Here is a 22373-nt window from a genome sequence, read left to right on the forward strand (position 1 = left end):
TGAGTGATTAGTACCTCAATGCTAGACATGTTGGCTTGAGAGAGGATGGGGCTAATGCCTTTCTTGCCCCTGGATTCAGAAGATCTTATGAATGCACCGCTGTTGGTACTTCTCCAGTGCTTTGATGTATCTGCTTAGGTTGTCCAAGTCTCCGAAGCATATTGGAGCACGGGGATCACTGTTGCCCAATAAGTCATGACCACAGTCTCGGGTTTGGGATCCTGGTTCTCAAATGCTTTTTGCCTCAGTTGGCCGAAGGCTGAGCTGACATGTTGGAAGCAATGATGAATTTTGTTGTCTATGTCTGCCTTCATCGAGAGAAGACTCCCAAAATATAGTAAATGGTCCACATTTTCCAGGATCTTGTCTTAATTGGCGGGGGGTGGGGGAGAGGTTTTGTTGTGGGAGCTGGTTGGAAGAGGACCTTAGTTTTCTGGGTGTTTAGTGAAAGGCCTATTTTCTCATATGTTTTGGAGAAGGAGTCAATAATGACACGGACCTCAGTTTCTGAGTGAGTGCACATGCAAGCGTCCTCTGCATACTGAAGCCCTATGGCTGAGATTGGAGTGGTTTTGGTTTTGGATTGAAGGTGGTGCAGGTTGAACAGTTTCCCATATGTTCTATTGATTATCTTTATGGGTAATTTACTGGAGGTGAGGTGCAGTATTGCAGCGAGGAAAATGGAGAAGAGAGTTGGTGCGATGACACAGCCTTGTTTGACCCCAGTTTTCACTGAGATAGGATTTGTGGTGGTTCTGTTAGTGAGGGTTACAGTTTGCATCTCATTGTGGATAGCTGGAGGATGGTGACAAATTTCTGAGGGCAGCCAGATTTGAGGAGGAGACTCCATAACCCTTTGCGGTTGACAGAATCAAAAGCTTATGTGAGGTTGAAAAAGGCCATATATGAAGTTGGTGCTGTTCCTTGCACTTTACTTCAATTTGCCACGCAGTGAAGATCATGTTTGTGGTGCCTCTCAATGGGAAAAAACGGCATTATGCCTCCAGAAGAGTTCCTCAGCCACTGGGAGGAGGTGGTCGAGGATGATCCTTGCAATGATCTTCCTTGTAACAGACAGCAGGGAGACTCCTCTGTAGTTAGCACAATCGGACGTGTCTCCCTTTCTGAATAAAGTCATGATCACAGCGTCATCTCTGGTTCTTTTGCCATTTACTTTAAATCTGTGCCCTTGGTTATGGACCCCGGCATTAGAAATAGTTTATCCTTATTTACTCGATCAAAAGCTTTTATGCTTTTGAACCATTTATCAGATCTTCCTTTAACCTACTCTGCTCTAAGGAGAATGCCTGCAGCTTCTGCAGCCTCTCCATGGAAATGAAGTCCATTATCCCTGGTACCATTCGAGTAAATCTCTTCTCTGCCCTCACCAAAGCTGTTTACTACATTTCTGCATTTTGTGCCATCTACAAACTTTGAAATTAAGCTCTGTGTACCCAAGTCCAGGTCATTACTGTATACCAAAAAGAACAGCGGTCCTAACACCGACCCCTTGGGGAGACCACTGCATACGTCCAACCTGAAAAGCAACTGTTCACCACTACTCACTGCTTTATGTTCTGTAGCCAAATTCACTGCCCCTTTAATTCATAGGCATTTGTTAGCAAGTTTATTATGTGGATTTTATAAAATGCCTTTTTAAGGTTTATACATACAATTGTGATAGTCTCATTAACCCTCAACATTACTTCATCAAAGAACTCAATCGAGTTAGTCAAACACAATTTGCCTTTAACAGGTTTAATTTACCAATTCATATTTTTCCAAGTGATAATTGTGTCCTGGATTATTGTATCTAAAAGTCTCCCCATCACTGACGTCAGCAGTTACTGGATTTGTTCCTCTCCCATTTTTTTGAACAGGGCCGTAACGTTTGCAACCCTCCGTCCTCTGGTACCACTACCCTATCTAAGGAGGACTGGATGATTGTGACCAAAGTCTCTGCAATTTCCACTCTTGCTTTCCTCAGCAACCTAGAATGCATCCCATCTGAACAGAGTGACTTTTCCACTTTAAGTGCTGCCAACCTTCCAAGATACTCCTCTTTATCTATTTTACCAATCCAATTTCTCTAAATCTCATTTACTGTGACATTGACAGCATTTTCTATTTTAGCAAAGACAAATGATTAACGGCGGGTATGCAGTAGGATGCCAATTCAAAAAATATAATTTTAATTTCAACTTATTGACAAGGAATATAAGAAAGACAAATCAGAGAGGTATAATATTTTGTACATCTTAGAACCATGGGGCATTTGGTAATATGTAGAATAGTTAAAAATGAAACAACTTGAAAAGATTAAATTTATAAAATATGTTCTGCAAATTAGCATTTACTATTTAATTCTACAGTTATTGGCTTTTGAACTATTGTCACTGTTATTTTTTGATGACAACTACTTGTGTTAATAAAATGTTTCACAGAGGAAACCATAATTAGCTCAACTACAAAACATGTTAAAATACAATTGTGTGAAATGACATCTAATGTTTTAAGAATCGTAATACGCATGCAGATTTACAAACCGTGTCTTTAGGGTGGCCCAATAGGAAGAAATATGGGGACCCATGCTTGTCACTTTTCATGCACATGGAGAGACTGGAAGGTACCATTCCTAAAGGAAGGGGAGGAACAGCCTAGGACCAATCATTAGAATTAACAGAACCAGTGACAGATATTAACACGACTGTTAGCACAAAGATATCTAGTAAGCTGTTTAGCATAGTAAAGTAGAAAATTTAAATCAGGAAAGAGTCAAGTTAAAACAAACTTCAAGACAGTAAGACATGCAGACAGTTAAATTATTAGTGAGACGTTTAAATATAGATTATTTAGCCCTAGTTACTAGTTGTAATTTTTTTTTAGCTATGTATAATTTTAATCAATAGTGCTTCTAATAAATCACAATTGGCAACCAGCTATCAATTAACCTTTAACGTTGTAATGACATTTTAAATAATTTCTTCATCTACTGTTTCTCGTACCAATGTTTTGAAGCATGTTGATCTATGCCTAGCTAGAGGAAGAGAAAAGGTGGTTTGATTAGTAAACTTTCTGTTGGCTGAAACAGAGGGCAACACATTGTCAGTTATGTTAGGTGAGTAGAAATTAATGGAGCTTGCAATTAATTTTTTATGCCAGCACACAACATATGTTTAAGAGTCCAACTGCAGCCTTATAAGCTATAGTTTTGCTATAATTTGATTGGTAGCTAGTTGCCAATATAACACATTGTACTAGTACCTGAAAAGGCTGTTCAAATACTGCTTTATTTGTTATTAGCTACATGAAAAGTGAGCTGGTCTAGAACATGAAACCCACCATACTCAGGTACTTGACCTGTCCCCCGTTTAAGAAGAAGACGCACTCTTCTCCCTCCAGATTTTATCAGCTCTATTGCTCTGGCATGGGTCATTTCTCTTGTGTTTTCTCCATTGATTTCAATGATTTGATCCCCAACCTGTTAAGAACAAAAATTAAAATCAGGTGAGGATACAATGAAGCACTGAAGAGCACTAATCCATAGCTATCAGTAAATTGTTGTTAAGTTCCTGTCATTGAAATGCTCCTATCTTTATTTTATGAGGATTTTTTAAATAGCTGAAGTTAAAATGGATGCTGTCATTAGGATGCCAGTTGGGATTGCTAACCTTCCAGGATTTTTCTGGATGTCAACGGTAAATGTCATTGTTTTGATGCTGACTGCAAAATACAGCCCAATCGGACCATCAGAAATAGACAAATGCCTATGTTCAGAAACTAATTAAATTAAAATTACTTTTACACCTCAATTTATTTGAAATTTAACATATGCAGATTGACGGACATAGTTAAGATCAGGTTCTGATGAAATATCATCAATCTGAATCATTAACTGTCTCTCTCTTCATAGATGCTGCCAAACCTGTTGAGTATTTCCAGCAGACTTCAAGTATCTGAAGTATTTTCCTTAAGATCAGGTTATTGTTGCTTAGTATCTTCACACTCTTCCCTCGGAGAATACTGTACTGAAAAGATTTGCCGGCTGATTAACCTTCCAAACCTGTGACCTCTACTACCTAGAAGAACAAGGGCAACAGATGCATGGGTAGACCACCACCTGTAAGTTCCCCTCCAAGTCACACATCATCCTGACTTGGAACTATATTGCCACTCCTTCACTGTAGCTGGGTCATAAGCCTGGAACCCCCTTCCTAACAGCACTGTGGGTGTTACTACAACACGTGGACTGCAGCACACCACCGCCTTCTCAAATACAATTAGGGATGGCAATAAATGCTGGCACAGCCAGCCATGCTCACATCCCATGAGCAAATGACTAGCTGTGATGTGAATGCTCCTTCCACGGACTTGCATTTCTATGTGTCCTTCACAGCCTCAGGTCATCTAAAAGCTTTTAGCCAATAAAATACTTTTAAAATGTAGTCACTGTTGCACTGTAGGGACCCACAGTGATGTGATGGCTTGTGGGAGTGTGTTCATACTACCTTGCTGTCCTGGGCTATCTGTGGGATCAGCACATGCTAACTTAAAACAGCTTTCTACTGAGAATGTATGCATTTTGAAAGTGGGCCTACCACAAGGATGTTTTCACAGATGATGAGCTGATGAATGTGTGTAATTCACTCTTCCCTGTCTCTGATGGTCTGGAAGATATTAATTTGGTTACCTGTGTTTATTGCAATAAAAGGATTGTAGGAGTTTGTGAGGGCATTATAACCGTGGAGCTTAAGAAGGCAATATAACCATGGTATCAGAATATTGGAAGAGATGAAGAAGGGTTAAGTGCGTTTTGCTGGCTCCATGTTGTTATTTTATGTCACTTGTATGTACCGTTAATGTTCTATGATTTAGTGGTAATATGCATGGAATCTAGAAGTCAAAGATAGAATTAGTGTAAGAATTGTGAGCTGTATTCATAACTAGAATTGTGAAGTGTTATGTATCTGAGCACACAATTGGATTGAGAAGTGTGATATCTCATTAAAGACCTGATTCTGTATTTGACTTTACTCTGATAATTATTCTAACTCATCTTGTTACTTTAAATATTTGATACTGACCAGCTAATCTGTTTTAATGATGTTGATGTGTTATGACCGGGATGGGAGGAGTGCGAGTATGATCCAGCCCCACTGCTCTGCAGACTATACCATTAATTGAAAAGTCACCAAAATAGTCAATTGTCTATTTCTACTACTGGTGTCCAGAATAAAGGAGTCTTCAACTAGGCTTCTTTCAATGAACTCAGAACAATTGTTTATTATAAAACAAAACTTATTTTTAGCAAGTTGCAAGTACTAGTTAACACACAATTGTAATCAGTAAGTATAACCATCTAATTCTTCCTAAAGAAATCCCCCAGCACGCACACACACACACGAAGGACAAACAGAGAGTCTCTCTGCGGAGATGTGCTTTAGAGGATGGGCGTTATAAAATATAGGATAAAGTTCGCAGCGTCTCGATGCTGTTGACCTGGAGTTCCCTCATGTGAGGTCAGGTAGCTGGTCCCAGTGGGCTTCTGGAAGTTCTTACCAACTGGTCTCAGCTTTGCAGGTCCAAATGCAGTCCTGTTACGCTCAGATGTGGGTTCTCTGGCTACAGGTTGACAATCACACACAATTTTAAGCAAGGTATAGAGAGAGAGAGAGAGAGAGCCAGGTAGGGTAGCCTTCCTTCCTCAGCTTGTTCACCAACAAGACTGCCTTCAAAACCAGCAGGTTCAAAACTGAAGTTTTTTTCTCTCTGCCATGTGGTCTCCAGCAAGCCTTTGCTTTTCTTCAGTTTTTCCCCCATCAATTAAAGTGATTGCAGTTCAAAATAAACAACCTCAAATACCATAAAGGTCAGGTGATTTCTTGAAAGAGGCCTGCTTGTTGACAGTTTCAAGGTGAGCTTGTGACCTTTATAAAAAAAATTCCAGGTCAGCATCCAAATGTAAGATAATGCCAAGTCCTTCAATTTTGTAAAAGAAAATTTCAGTCTTGAGAGATATGATTCCAACAGATGGAGGGATAAATATTGTCCAGGGCACCTGGGTGACCACCCCGGCTCTTTGAAATAATTCCATGGAATCTGATATATCTACCTAAAAGGGCAGATGTGTCCTCAGTCTAATGTCTCATCCAAAAAAAAGCTCCTTTGGCAGTGTAGCACTGCATCAGTACTGGTCTGATGTCATAGCCTAAATTTTGTGCTTAAGTCTCTAGAGTGGAACTTGCACCTACAATCTTCTGACTCAGAGGTGAGAATGCTATCAACCGAGTCTCCACCATAGGTTCAATATGGCCAAAGTGGCCTTTCTAACCTGAAATTATTTTGGGATAACCTGCAAGGCATTCTGCTAAGTATAATTGTGTTTACATTGGAATTCTCTTGTTATCAATTTTCTCTCTAGCTATTAGTCTGTAACAAGCATTATAATAACTATATTATCAAGGTTCATTCAGGTGACAACTCTACAGCAAATATCTGCCAGTAAAGTTAAGATATTACTAGGGATAACTTATTTGATTCACGTTGTATTGCTGAGGAGCTGTCTCTGGAGTGGAGCATGCTGAACTAGACCTAATATATACGTACCATCTAGTATGACTCCAGCATAGTATGTACTGGCTGTACAGACTGATAAGTTACTTTCTGTGTCTCATGAACCATTTCTTATCCTGTAAATCCATCTAAACTTGGAGAACAAAGTCAGAATTTGACCTAGCAGACAGCTTTTGATTCAATCAATGTAAAATTAAAATGATGTAAATGTTACCATTGTACATCTTCTTTTGCGGGAGTGAGCCTTAGGCTTAATATATAGGTAATTCTATTTTTGTTTTGTTTAATATTAGCATTGCCGCTTCTGAGTCAGAATGGGCAGAGTTCAAATCCTACCTCAAATTATGAATCGATCTGGGTTGATACCCAATGAGATATTTGAATGCAGTGTGTGTGGATGTGGATGTCAGCCTCCTCCCCATCATATGTGTTGAAGGAGCCCTGCTGCTGTATTGGACTAACAGCCTTGTAGAATGGCAATGGCCATGGAAGAATCATTCACGTCATGATTGTTAATCAATTTACAAGTCCTTCTAGTACTTTGCACTATTCTCCATGAGATGCTTGTGAAGATACAAAAGCAATCTTCAAGACAAATTTCAAGTTGTCCAAAACATCTGTTTTAGGAACCTTTTCCTATTTTTGAAAAAACACTATTTAAAATAAACTTGATTCTTTTTCATTTTTTCTTCATGAGGAAGAGGAGATTTTTATTGACTCCCTAATATAAGGAATTATTGGAAAATGAAAACTTTTGGTGTTATCAAAGTAGACAGATTAAGAAAATTAACCAGTGTATCATTAAAACCGATCAGGTCTTGTACTGAAGCTATCTTTGCTTATACACCCAGCTTCAAATTAATTGACCTTTATGAATTAGCAATTTTCGACACCAACAATTCTTATGCTCTCTGAATGGAGTTGCTAATTTAGTTTAAATTTTTTCCAAATTGTAGCCTCTGTGAGCTCATGCCTGCAAGGAGCCTGAATGAGTCAAATAATAGAGAAGAGTTTCTTATTTTTTGTCAATGTTTCCCCCTTTCCTTGCCTGAAGGTATTGTATTCCTTGCTGGGTTATGGTTCCAAGGGCACAGTTGCCCTCGGGTTCCTCATCCAGTGGCTATTACTCATGTGTGACCCTTGATACTAGATGTTGGCAGTATATTCAACTGTTGGGACATTATAGCAATCCCGACCCTCTCCACACTCCAACCCTATCCTCAGCACATCTATAGAGGGACACTTTAAATAGAGTCTGTTGGATTTCCATCAGGAGTGACAAGCCTGGCTAATTTTTGTCTCCAATCCTCAGCTGTTCCAACTGTACTGACCCCTACTGCCAGTCTATTTGAGATAGGGAAACTCAGCATAAACTACTAACTGAAAATGAACATTAATATATAGGCAAAGTGCTGCAGATGCTGTAGACCTGAAGTAAAAACAGAAAATGCTTAAAATATTCAGCAGATCAGGCAGTATCTATGAAAAGAGAAATAGAGAGAATGGGTGGAATTTTCCCATCTCGCCTGTGACGGGCGGGAGCAAAGAATCCAGCGGCAGGCGAAAAGTCAGAAATCTGCGTAAAAACAGTTTGCAAATCTCCTGATGATGGGTTTATGGCAGGTCGGTTATCCCGCTGACTAGTGGCGTGAACGCCATTTGCATTTATTTTGCATTATGTCATGAATGTTCATTAAAACAGCTGTTCACCGGAATCCTGCCAGGCCTTCCAATCTTGCGTCATGCCAGCAGGAAATTACGTCAGCCTCAAACCCATTTGAAAAGGGGTGGTGAGCGCAAAGTGGACCTCAGTTTGCTGGTAACTTCGAGGTGAGTTGAACATACATAGCATACCTGCCATAGTGCAGCGCCGATCTTGTTGCGATGAATGCCACACTGCTGGGCTGTTGGGTTGGTCTGCTCCTGCTCTTTCTCTACATTGTCCTGAAGTACACCATTGTGCTGTGGTGCTCATTTTCAGAAACACTTCAACCGGGGGTGGGCTGTGAGGCGGGGATGGGGTTGATGAACACGAGGGGGGCAACGGGGAGGGAAGGCTGTGGAATGGCAGTCAGGGAGAAGGGCAAACACGAGGGGGGGCCTTTCTGGGATCGCCCTATAACCTCTTGCTGCCGCAGAAGTGAACAGGAATCTGTTTAGAAAGAAAGGAGGAAGATATCCTTGCGACGAAAGCCACTGAAAGCCAAATGCTTCATTAGTACTGTTGGGGGGCTACTCACAACTTTGGCTTCACATCCCAGTTGCTGCATCTCAAGAGGAACGCATAAGCAATGTAGAATTTGGGAATGCAGGCAATAGTGAAGGAGACACAGCTGTATCATATGTGACATTCTATCAATGAAGGCCTGTCACGTGTTCACCAGATTTGACACTCCTAATGGGCCAAAGGACATCCACTCATTGACCATGAGCAAATGATTGGTCATTAATATGCCACATCAGAGATTGGAGCATAGAGCTAGGTTGGGTCACTCATCTCAATTAAACTTTAGCATCCCACGCAGGCTCAAGATGTTACATATCTGCGATGCCACCTTGGTCACCTCGATGTGCGTGTTAGTGTCTCAGGGACAAGGCAACATCAGCCACCATGCAAATAGGTCAGGAAAAGCTATGGACCCTTACAGTTTCCAAATGTGTCATCGTCTGAACTTCACTTTCTTGGCCCTTGAATCATTAATATCTTCAATGTTTCCTTTCAGAATGAAGGCAAAAGCACATATGGATCCAGGGCTCAGAACTGCCTTTGTCAGGATCCTAATGCAATGAAAATGGAGAAGGAGGGAGAAGTGACTCCGTGTGTAGCTCCAGAAGGAGGGACATGGTCAAGTGGAGCCAGAGCATGAACTGAAAGGTCAGGAGAGACCTAGGCAATGGGAGCGATTCGCCAGACCTAGGGTTTATCATAGAAGAGTCTCCTATTTACAAATGAGTGAGAGGCAATGCTGTGCACGTCTGCACTTGTCCCAAGCTCTGGTGCATCACATATGCCACGTTCTTTGTGAAGATATGATGCCACATGGAGTTGGAGGGTATCCCCGGCTTTGAAGGTGGCCACAGCACTTAATTTCTTGGCCTCTGGTTCTTCCAAGGATCAAGAAGGGACCTGGTGTGGCATCTCTCATTCCGGAACACACTGATGCATAAAGGTGGTCACAGATGTCCTTTACAGGAAAGCCCAACATTATGTCAGGTTTGCTCTGGATGAGGATAGCCAGGCTGAGATATTGAGCAGCTTCACTGCCATCTCAGGCTTCTCAAGAGTGCAGGGTGCGATAGAGTGCACCCATGTGGCTATTTGGGCTCCATGGCAGCAGGCCCTAATGTTTATAAACCGCAAGGGCTATCATTCCATTCATGTACAGCTGATGTGTGATCACCGGAAGCATATATTGCATGTTTGTGCATGATATCCTGGGAGTTGCCATGACTCCTACATCCTGAGTCACTCCCAGGTGCCTGAGATTTTCAAAGGGCCACTAAGTCTATATGGATGGCTGCTTGGGTATAAGGGGTACCCACTGAAATGCTGGCTGATGATACCGGTGTATCACCCTCAGAGTCCGTCCGAGGAGAGGTACAACACTGCTCACAGCTCCACATGCTCCCTTATAGAGCAGGCCATAGGGCTTCTGAAGATGTGCTTCAGATTCTTGGATCGCTCAGGTGACTCACTACAATACACTTCCGACAGGGTTTCCCGCATCATCAAAGTGTGTTGCACCTTGTGGAGGTGGCTCCACAAATATCCCCATCCTCAATGATGGAGGAGCCCAGCACAGCAGTGCAAAAGATAAGGCTAAAGCATTCGCAACAATCTTCAGCCAGAAGTGCTGAGTGGATGATCCTCTGGAGGTCCCCAGCATCACAGATGTCAGTCTTCAGCTAATTCGATTCACTCCACGTGATATCAAGAAACGGCTGAAGGCACTGGATACTGCAAAGGCTATGGGCCCTGACAACACTCCGAAAATAGTACTGAAGACTTGTGCTCCAGAACTTGCTGCGCCCCTAGCCAAGTTGTTCCAGTATAGCTACAACACTGGCACCTACCCGGCTATGTGGAAAATTGCCCAGGTATGTCCTGTACACAAAAAGCAGGACAAATCCAACCTGGCCAATTACCACCCCATCAGTCTATTCTCGATTATCAGTAAACTAATGGAAGGGGTCCTCAATAGTGCTATCAAATGGCATTTGCTTAGCAATAACCTGCTCACTGATGCCCAGTTTGGGTTCTGCCAGGGTCACTCAGCTCCTGACCTCATTACAGCCTTGGTTCAAACATGGACAAAAGAGCTGAACTCTCGAGGTGAGAGTGACTGCCCTTGACATCAAGGCAGCATTTGACCGAGTGTGGCATCAAGGAGCCCTAGCAAAACTGGAGTCAATGGGAATTAGGGAGAAAACTCTCCGCCGGTTGGAGTAATACCTAGCACAAAGGAAGATGGTTGTGGTTGTTGGAGGTCAGTCATTTCAGCTCCAGGACATCACTGCAGGAGTTCCTCAGGGTAGCGTCCTCGGCCCAACCATCTTCAGCTGCTTCATCAATGACCGTCCTTCCATCATAAAGTCAGAAGTGGGGATGTTCGCTGATGATTGCACAATGTTCAGCACTATTCGGAACTCCTCAGATTCTGAAGCAGTCTATGTCCAAATGCAGCAAGACCTGGACAATATCCAGGCTTGGGCTAACAAGTGGCAAGTAACATTCGCGCCACACAAGTGTCAGGCAATGACCATCTCCAACAAGAGAGAATCCAACCATCGCCCCTTGATCAAGGCCTGGAGGGCCTAGAGGTGAAGCCTTCTTCTTGAGGCTCCTGGTCTTCTGCTTCTGGTTGCAAGAGATCTCTGGTGGGCTGGAGGGAGTGAGATTGTATTTGGATTGGCCTTTAAATATGGCGACCGGACCTTTGGACCTGCCAGCTGATGGCAGGCAGACGAATCAGCTCCCAACCTGATTCGGCGATTTGGACCGAAACATGCCTTTGCATAATTAATGACCGTCCAAGTGCAGAATCAGGCATGAGTTCCCCTCATTCCGGCCAGCGTGAGCACTGCTGAAACTGCCCGCCACTGCACTTAGTCTCATTATTGGAAAATTCCGCCCCATGTTTCAGGTTGATGACCTTTCATTGGAACTGAGAAAAGTTAGAAATGTAATAGGTTTTAAGCCAGTAAAAGTGGGGAGGGTGGAAAAAGAACAAAAGGGAAAGTTGTAATCAGGTGGCAGACAGGAGAGATTACATGACAAAAGAGTTAGTGGTGCAGGGCCAAACAGTGTCATAATGGAATAAGTAAAGAAACAATGGATGTTTCCAGAGGAGGTTTGAGGCAAATTTGGAAATTAAAGAAGCATATTTGATAGCCCAGGAGGCTATACAGTGACAAAAATTGAGTATAAAAGCATGCAGAAGACAGGGTTAATATTAGCGGCCTGCAACAAATCACTTGTATAACATGATGATCGCAATGTATGAGATGGTAGCGGCATGCACAAACGTTAATGTTTTACATATGCAAAACCACTGACAAAGTGATGCTAGATTGCTCATATCTATGACTTGTCCACATGTCTTTTGCTCAAAGCTTGTTCAAGCTAATTGTTCTTTACCAAAAAAAGTAACCAATTCAGTGGTTTTTAATCTTTTCAGCTTGGGCCTCACCGAAAGAAAAACCTTTGCGTGTTTCTAATCATGTTTTCACTCTTCATGTTCATTTTTTTTTGTTCTCTCTCCTTTTGCTGTTCAAATGCTATCTTGTTTACTTCCTTCACTTCTGTTTTCCTTTACTCATCTTTCAATGATTTGCTTTTTTATTATCTACTCCCTCTTGGTCATCCTTTGTTTCCTCACTTTTATTCTCTCTTAAAAAGCAGGCAAAAGGGATCTGACAAAGCACAGAACAGGGAATCTTAAAAAAAGGAATTTTAAAAAAAGCTGCCTCTGATTGACCAAGTAGTTTATAGATATCTGCAATTTACACTGTCAGCTTAAAGGCACAGTCCAGCTTCTTAACTGCATTTCAGCCTTGAGACTAGCCAAGGGCAAGATTGAAAATCCAGTAGCATTAAAAAATGTTTTGCTTGTAACACATATTTCAAATAGTCACACTTTGCTACTAATGCAAAATGATCTTATACATTGAGAAACAAATGCAGTCACATACTGCTGGGATTTTCTGATATGGATCCTGAAAATCATAGACAAAATCCAATCTGGAAACTTCTCCCAATTGTTGACAATGTACATTGTGGTAAGAAAGGAATTAAAGATGTAACTACAGAATAAAGAACCATCAGATAGATTGGAACTTTGTTCAATTGATCAGAAGCTGCTACAAGATGAAAGGAAGAAATAACAGTCAACAGGAGGTGGCAGTGAGACAACAGTGTTTGGCATGGTAGGAGTATGTCAAAGTTTATCTCCGCTTGCAAACAATTAAAGTGACAGATCACTAAGAATGATGCTTGAATACAGGAGTGGGAAAGGAGAAGAACATAGTTTTCAGACATAAACAGTAAATATGTTATGGGGAAATGGCAACATGTGGAGCTTCTTTGAATCATATAGTATTGAATCATATCTGTACAGCTTGAGGGAAGAGGACATTGTAGTTGTCACACTGTTCCGATAAAATGCTATAAAGGATAATGTAAACTTTGATTAGTGGGATTTGAACTAGAACATTTAGAGTTCAACTTCTCAACTTTCAAGTTAGCTATACTCTGGTCTTTAAGAACTGCTATTTACAGTGAATCAATAGTTTTTTTTTTAAGCATACCAGGTGGTGTCTTTTATAATTAAGAATCACAACCAGGTCATGTATTTCAGTAGCCTAATTTCCAACACAGCTTAATAACAACAATTTGACTTTTAGCACTAGTTAAGAAAAATAAAAGAAAACAATTCTGTTTTTATAAAGCTTTTATGACATGACTTACTATGAACAATGCCATGGAAGGTCCATTAACTATACAAGGCAGTAATAATTCAATTTAAAGATTTGAGTTTTTCAACATATCGGCCCAGATTTTGCAGACAGAGGCGAACAAAGGGCCCCAGTCATTCATTACACTTAACATTCGTCCACAAGTTTTCAATGGGGTTTTGCATTGGAACTTGTGGTGATTGGAAATCCAAATCTATGTGGCATCATTTACAGGGAACTGGGACCTATGTGAAAAGGGCAAACAACCATGTATCTTCTTAACCAATCAGATTGAAGAATTCTTAATGAGATTTTCCGGGTATGAATCAGGAAGTGTGAGGATTTGAATCCAATGCCAAATCATGTTCAGAAAATGAAATTAAGGAGAGAAAGAAAGATTCAATTGAGAAAGAGGTAATTAAAATCTGAAGGAATGAGACTTCACACTTGTGAAAGTTAAATTTTAGTGGCAGATAGGTTGTTTGGCAGTAATTAAGACTAATTGCACTGTTAAAAATGTATTTACAATGGAATAGACAAACCTTAATTTTTTCTGTAACGCTTGGTAGGTATCTATCATATAAGTTTACCTCGAGATTGGACTATTCCAATCCTGGTCAGCCTTCAACATTCTACCCTTCTCCTCCCTCTGCACACAGCTTCTCCTCTCTGTTGTCTGTGCATCATCTTCAATTCAGGCAGCAGCCTAAGAGGAACTGCAACTATTGCCCCCATAACTGAAAGCAGGCATTCTCCTGACAAGCCCTCCAGCTCCTCTGACCTCCCTGTCAGAGACCAGCACCACTCCTTTGTGAACCCAAAAACTTCTGTCAACCCCTCCAATAACACTCAAAACAATTCCACTCACTCTGCTGCAACAAAAGTAAGTCAAAAGCATCTCACTTGAAAGTTGAATCAATATATCTTCAAACAGCACAGGGGGGCGCGGGGGAGGTGGGTGGTGGGAGGGTGGTGGGCGTGGCAGGGGGTCCCTGTGCAGCTGAATCCATGGGCTGGGAGCTGGGAGAAATTAGGAGAGGGAATTAGCAGAACCTGTGAGGCAGATTGGCCACCATTAGACGTTGACTGACGTCACAATTTGCCCACTCTGTTTGCTTCCAATGTACACATGGCATGGCTGTGCTAGCACCCTTGCAGTTGGGGAGAAGCATTTTGACCAACATTTTTTGAGTTTCAGGCTTCTGTAGCATCTGGTACAGTGGTACTACAGAGCTGAATTTTAAGAACCATATATATACTTTGCATTGAGGTGTTTCTGGGTGCTTTAATCCTGTGTGAACATGCTACTTTGCAATGTTTATATTGTAAGTTTGCAGTCACCTCACAGAAAGATCATTATAATGTGGATACTGTTATAACCACAGCTGGTGTTAATTGCTGCGCTAACCAAATCCCAGAGAGAAACTTGGCTTACAGGCCACAGCCTTTCTTTTATATTCTGAAACCGAGAAGACAACGTATGGATCTCAGCAGTAAGAGGTGCAATAGCACTTTTAGGATTTTAAACAATAAAAGTGAAAAGTTTTTTTAACAAAAAAATATAAGAAAATTTAAGCACACAAAATTACAGTTTCACAATTAAGGTTAGTCTTACGAAACATTCCCCAAAACTCTCTATTTGGTCAAACCCACAAGTAAACACCTTCCAGGCAATACTTCTTTATAGATGTTAATTATTAAATCCAGTAATATTACACAAGGCAAACTGCTGTAGCTTCAGTAAAGGTGTACCACATGACCTTTACCCTCTTCCACTCTGCCGTGGAATTCACTTCAGAATAAACTATTTGCTGCAGCCCAAGACTTTTCTGGCTTGACTGAATGTGTGATTCAAACTGCATCCTCCTCCAGCCCAGCACTTCAGCTATCTCAACAGCTCAAACCGCTCCAGTTATCTCCAGCCATCTCTAGTTCTCTCTCCAGCTCAACAGCTATCCACAGTAGCTCTAATGTGTCTTTTCCTTTTGTATTCTTTCTATTGTTCTCACACCCCTCTTTGAAACTCAAACCCTTTTAAGTATAAGATCTTTCATGTCTCCATCTTGTCTTTCCTTTTGGGTCAATAAAACATCATATCCCCACTAATTGTTTACCTATGAATTCCTGCAAGATACAAACATTTTCATCGTTGCCACTGACTTCCCTTTGATATTCAAACAAATTCTCAACCTATGTAAAAATGCAAATGTTAGATCTAACCTATTTACTTGTATCTCAAACTTAACACTTCCATCGTTTTCATGTTTCCAAACCCCCAGACCTGACCTGACTCCTATCAAACTTTTGCCCATAGAGTCATAGAGTTATACAGCACAGAAACAGGCTCTTCGGCCCATCGTGTCCATGCCGGCCATCAAGCACCTATCCATTCTAATCCCATTTTCCATCACTTGGCCCACACCCAGTGCTATGGTGTTTCAAGTGCTCATCTAAATACTTCTTAAATGTTGTGAGGATTCCTGCCTCTACCACCCCCTCAGGTAGTGTGTTCCGGATTCCAACCACCCTCTGGGTGAAAAAATATTTCCTCAAATCCCCTCTAAACCTCCTGCTCCTTACCTTAAATCTATGCCCCCTGGTTATTGATACCTCCGCTAAGGTGAAAAGTTTCTTCCTATCTACCCTATCTATGCCCCTCATAATTTTGTATACCTCTATCAGGTCCCCCCTCAGCCTTCTCTGTTCTAAGGAAAACAACCCTAGCCTATCCAGTCTCTCTTCATAGCTGAAACACTCCAGCCCAGGCAAGATCCTGGTGAATCTCCTCTGCACCCTCTCCAGTGCAATCACATCCTTCCTATAGTGCGGCGACCAGAACTGCACACAGTACTCCAGCTGTGGCCTAACTAGCATTTTATGTGGCTCCAACATAACCTCCCTGCTCTTGTATTCTATGTCTCGGCTAATAAAGGCAAGTATCCCATATGTCTTCTTAACCACCTTATCTATCTGTGCTGCTGCCTTCAGGGATCTATGGACATGTACACCAAGGCCCCTTTGATCCTCTGTACTCCTGAGGGTCCTCCCATTCATTGTGTATTCCCTTGCTGTATTAGTCCTCCCAAAATGCATCACCTCATACTTCTCAGGATTAAATTCCATTTGCCACTGCTCTGCCCACCTTACCAGCCCATCTATATCGTCCTGTAATCTAAGGCTTTCCTCCACACTATTTACGACACAACCAATTTTTGAGGCATCTGCGAACTTACTGATCATACCTCCCATATTCACGTCTAAATCATTAATGTACATGACAAACAGCAAGGGTCCCAGCACCTATCCCTGTGGTACACCACTCATCACAGGCTTCCAATCGCAAAAACAACCTTCGATCATCACCCTCTGCCTCCTGCCACAAAGCCAATTTTGGATCCAATTTGCCAAATTGCCCTGGATCCCATGGGCTCTTAACTTCTTGAACATTCTCCCATGTGGGATTTTGTCAAAAGCCTTACTGAAGTCCATGTAGACTACATCAACTGCACTACCCTCATCTACACACCTAGTCACCTCCTCGAACAATTCAATCAAATTCGTTAAGACACGATCTCCTCCTGACAAAGCCATGCTGACTATCCTTGATTAATCCCTGCCTCTCCAAGTGGAGATTAATCTTGTCCCTCAGAATTTTTTTCAATAGTTTCCCTACGACTGATGTTAGACTCACTGGCTTCTAATTATCTTGTTTATCCCAATACCCTTCTTGAATAATGGTACCACATTCGCTGTCCTCCAGTCCTCTGGCACCTCTCCTGTAGCCAGAGAGGATTTTAAAATTAATGTCAGAGCCCCTGCAATCTCCTCCCTTGCCTCACATAGCAGCCTGGGATACATCTCATCTGGGCTTGGAGATTTATCCACTTTTAAGCCCGTTAAAACCGCTAATACCTCCTCCCTTTCAATGCTAATTTATTCAAGTATATCACAATCCCCCTCCCTGATTTCTACACCTACCTCGTCCTTCTCCATAGTGAACACAGATGAACAGTAATCATTTAAAATCCCACCTACGTCCTCCGCCTCCACGCACAAATTGCCACTTTTGTCCCTAATTGGCCCTACTCTTTGCCTGGTTACCCGCTTGCCCTTAATATAGTTATAAAATGCTTTGGGATTTTCCTTTATCTTGCCTGCCAGTGTTTTTTCATGCCCCCTTTTCGCTCTCCTAAATACCTTTTCAAGTACCCCTCTACACTTTCGATACTCCTCTAGGGCTTTCGCTGTTTTTAGCCCTCTGTATTTGCCATAAGCCTCCTTTTATTTCCTTATCCAATCCTCTACATCCCTTGATATCCAGGGTTCCCTGGACTTGTTGATCATACCCTTCACCTTTACAGGAACATGTTGGCCCTGAACTCGTTTGAGGAACCTTCTAAGATACCATCCCTCCTTACTGCAGTAATTGACTCCTTGATCAATAGTGCAATGCCACCTCTTCTTTTACACCTCCCCCCCACCCCGCCCCCAACCATTATCACGAGTGTCTGACGATTCTATACCCTGGAATATTGACCTGCCAGTCCTGTCCTTCCCTCAACCATGTCTCTGTGATAGCAACAATATCATATTCCCATGTGTTAATCAATTCATCTGTCTTACTTGTAAGACTCCTTGCATTAAAATAGATGCAATCCAGCCTTGCGCTATTCCCTTGTGCCTTAAAAGGTCTATATTTGCTCTGCCTTCCAGACTGACTTAGTTTCTCTTCTATATTTGGCTGTGCATCACCCTCTACTGTACCTCCACTCTGTATCCAATCCCGCTGCCAAATTAGTTTAAACCCCCCGCCCCCAGCAGCATTAGCAAACCTCCCCACAAGGATGTTGGTCCTGTTCTGGTTCAGGTGCAACCCGTCAGACTTGTACATGCCCCACATTCACCAGAAACAGACCTAGTGATCCAGGAAACTAAAGCCCTCCATCCTGCACCATCTCTTCAGCCACGCATTCATCCTCTCTATCCTTCTATTCCTATACTCTTTAGCATGTGGCACAGGGAGTTCCAGAGATTACACTTTTGAGGTCCTGCTTTTTAATCTGCTACCTAGCTCCCTGAATTCTTGTTGCCGGACCTCATCCCTCTTTCCACCTCTGTTGTTGGTACCAATGTAAACCACGACCTCTGACTGTTTGCCCTCCCCCTTCAGAATGCCCTGCAGCCATTCTGTGACATCTTTGACCCTGGCACCAGGGAGGCAACACACCATCCTGGAGTCACGTCTACGGCCACAGAAGCACCTGTCTGCACCCCTCACTATTGCCCAGCTTAATTAATTCACACACACACAGACACCCAGCCTTCTGTACAGAATTACACAATATTCCCCAAAATATAAAAAAAATCCATTTTCACAATACTGATTTAAATTATGAAGGAGGGAAAGTTCTTAATACAACTGTCTTAAAGTTAGTCCTCTGCAGTTCTACAACAAGTGCAATACTCACAGTATCAATTATACATAGCCAGAATTTTACGTGCGGTGTGCAGGCGTGTGTCCGACATGCAAGAGCGTAATATGACACGCGATGACATCGGGTGTGCATCCCGAGGTCATTGCGCACTTGCGCGATATTTCGTTCAGCGGGTACATGCCGGAGTCGGCAGCTTGCCCCCCAATAATTAAAACGCCTATTAAGGCCATTAACAAGCTAATTAAATTCAAATTTACGCTGCCCTCCAATCTTACAGTAGGCGAGCAGGCGAAAAGGCCAAGCGGCTTTTACATTTCTTCAGGAAACCTCATCCACAAATGGAATGAGGTTTCCTAAAGCTAATACACATTAAATAAAAGCTTTATTCTGGAATTAAAAACATGGCCCATCTCATGTGACAGAGTCACATGTTTTATTAAATTTTAATTGTCTCCATTAATTTTTTAAAAAAGCGCTTCAATCTCCCTGAGGCAGCTCCGTGCCTCAGGTAGATTGAAGCGATCTTTCACGCATACGCGTGAACTGTACGCCAGGCCCGCTCTCCCTCCTCCCCCCATCCGCACAGGTAGCACTCAGTGCTGCCGCTCGCAATTCACGCAGGGAGGCCCTTAATTGGCCCGGCTGTGTGAAATCACGGTGCGGAGCCAACCGCAGGCGGCAGTCGACTTCCCAACATCCCCCCCCCCGCCACCCCCACCCCACCGGCCAAGGGGAAAATCCTGCCCACAGTCTCTACAAAGGTCCTTGAATGATGATTGAGAATTTGATTAAAGGTAAACGTTGACCAGCCCTGATAGCTCGGTTGGTAAATGCACCACCACGGGGAGGATTTTCCCCTCGTCGGATGGGCGGGCGGGCCCTGGAAACAGTCCTGTCACGGTCCGCCCGACCGCAATTTCACCCTGGTTGGCTGTTAGGGGGAAATTAAAAATGCTAAAAGAGAACACTAAGAATTTACTTAAAAACTCTAAAATCTCCAGGCAGACATGGCTGCTAAACATATTAAGAGTTGAAGATTACCAGATGAACATTGCACAGCCTTGAGAGTCAGACTGGAAGACACAAATTAGATGAGGTGTACTCCTCTCTCAGATAGGGACGGGGTGGATGGTTTAGCTTAGATATGGGAAGACATACAATGGACAGAGGTGTCTTTGATGAAACACAAGCAGTCTTGAGTTGTGAGAACCAAGGTCTTTGCGTATGTCTTTTAATTTTGATTGGATAATATAATTATGTATCCCCCCTTTAGAATAATTGGTTAGCAAAATCACATGTTTATGTACACAATAGGATAGTTTTAACATGGTACCTGTGTGTCGGTTACCGAGTGGATATATTCAAATATACTCAAATGTATTGTGATAAAAGAAAGTATATAAGTTACGAGACTTTGTAATTACGGCAGAGTACCTCTGGACGGACTCAGAGGGCTCTTCCTGCATATGCCGGTAACGAGCTTGAATAAACCGTCTCGTTTGAGAATCCAAACAACGGACATCCTGAGTTGTTTGTCCTGACCTGAGTCCCGGTCTGAGCCATAGTTAAGAGGGCAGTTGTCCCACGTGAAAGCCAGATCCACCTGGGGTCTCGGAGAAGGAAGTTGAATCCTGCCTACACTGGCCAATTAACGGTCAGCCAGCGTGAATCGCGCACTGCAACGCTCCACACTGCCTGGGTGGGGGAGGGGAGGGTGACCGTGGAAGTTTGCGCATGCGTGCGGGTGCGCTCACAGAAGACACAAAGCTGCCTCAGGAAGCTGAAGATTTATAACATTAAAAATAAAGATTTAAAAAATAAGGAAAACATGTCCTCAGGTGTCACATGAGCAGCGGCACGTTGCAAATGAGTTCTGAGAACTTTTATTTTATTTTCAATTAACATCGGAAACCTCATCATGCCTGTGGATGAGGTTTTCTCAAAATCGAAAGGCTGCTTGGCCTATTCATATGCTTGCCAACCGTAAGGTTAGACATGCAGGGAAAAATTCTATTTAATTGATCAATTAATGGGCTTTAACAGCCCTCTTAATTGTTGGCAGGCATGCTGCTGACTCCTGTGCACGCCCGCCAACCAAAATATCGTGCGAGTGTGCGATGTTCGCCTGACCTCACCGCATGCTATTTCATGCTCGTGCATGTCGGGGGCACGTCTCCACGTCGAGGTGAAAATTCAGCCCTGCGTGCGATACTGAACTATAGTAAATTTTTGATTCTTGGGACTGATCCATAGGGCGGAATTTTCCGTGCCTGCTGGCATCGGCCGTCATGGCGGGTGTGAGCAGACAATATGGCAGAAGGCCAAAAATCGGTTTCATGATGTTGTGAAACCAGTTTTCAATCATCCACTCCGCCCATTAATGGCGGGCTGCATTTCCCGCCGCCATGAATTGTAATTCATCTGCATATCCTTATAAGCCCAGCTTGCCGGAATCGTCCCTCCACGTCAAATTTACCACTCACGTCGGCGGGAAAACACGCCAGTGCAGAACACTGGGATGTTGAGGTGCCCTGTTTCCCTCTCGCATTGCCACTGTAGGAACTCGCCCATCGCTACAGCGATGGAGTGCAGGTCTGTATGCATCTCCGCATTCTGCTGGACCAGGGATGGCGTCCGCCATCCTTCCCATGAAGAACTCCATGTGCGCACATGTGGGCACCACTTCATCAGAAAGCAGGCAGACACACTCCGACTTGCATGCCACTCAGTTGTAGGCTTCCAACAGCTCTGCGTGATGTTCTCCCGCCTTCTGCTGACTCTCCACGGTGAATTGGAAGGCCGAATTCAGAGGCTTGTTGTCTGACTTAGACCTCACAGATGCCTCTTCCCCAGCAGTACTCCAAGTGCTGGGGAGCTCAGATGAACCTGTCTCCTTCTGCTGCAGACGCATGTCCACCAGATTGTGAACCAGAGCCTGTGTATGTCTCTTTGCTGGTGGAGGGTGTGGTAAGTGCTGTGATGGGTCTTCTAGGCTGCTTATTTCCAGCTCTTAAATGGAGGAAGTATCCTCTTGGCTGGAGGTGAGGACCTGGATGAAGCTGAGGGACTGGTTGGCTGAGGGTGTTTGTCGCTTGGTAGAGCTCACTGTGAAGCAAAGTCGAGATAATTAGCGCATGGCAGCAGAGTTAAAAGCAAGAGAGACAGCACTCACAGTTGCGTTAAGAGAGGGATGATGTGGTGTAGGATCGTCACGTGGGCGTTTGCTGCCGACCTCACCATTGCGCAGGCACGGAGTCCTCACCAGTCAGTGCGATAGCACACTCCTCAAAGTGAGTGAGGGGCCTAATGTAGGCCACTCCACCCGTGGTCCAGGACCTCTCCCTGCTGTTGTCATCCAGCTTCTTCTGCATTAAACAGATGGCGAGAGTGTGAGCAGGACACATGGCACTG

General features: G+C 43.1%; 1 protein-coding gene across 13 annotated transcripts in view; it reads right to left on the bottom strand.

Moving 5' to 3' along the window:
- magi2a (membrane associated guanylate kinase, WW and PDZ domain containing 2a) overlaps positions 1 to 22373 on the bottom strand; it is a 959248-nt gene that overhangs the window by 17670 nt on the left and 919205 nt on the right. For 9 of the 13 annotated variants that reach the window (XM_078553297.1, XM_078553288.1, XM_078553290.1 and 6 more), the window contains one exon: positions 3343 to 3481. In XM_078553297.1, the coding sequence (XP_078409423.1) occupies positions 3343 to 3481 (139 nt within the window). Of the gene's footprint in view, positions 1 to 2546; positions 2636 to 3342; positions 3482 to 22373 lie in introns of all 13 variants that reach the window. The other 4 variants (XM_078553298.1, XM_078553295.1, XM_078553291.1 and 1 more) reach the window with 1 other exon arrangement.

Source organism: Cetorhinus maximus, chromosome 12 (genome assembly GCF_964194155.1).
Source record: "Cetorhinus maximus chromosome 12, sCetMax3.hap1.1, whole genome shotgun sequence".
NCBI lineage: Eukaryota > Metazoa > Chordata > Chondrichthyes > Lamniformes > Cetorhinidae > Cetorhinus > Cetorhinus maximus.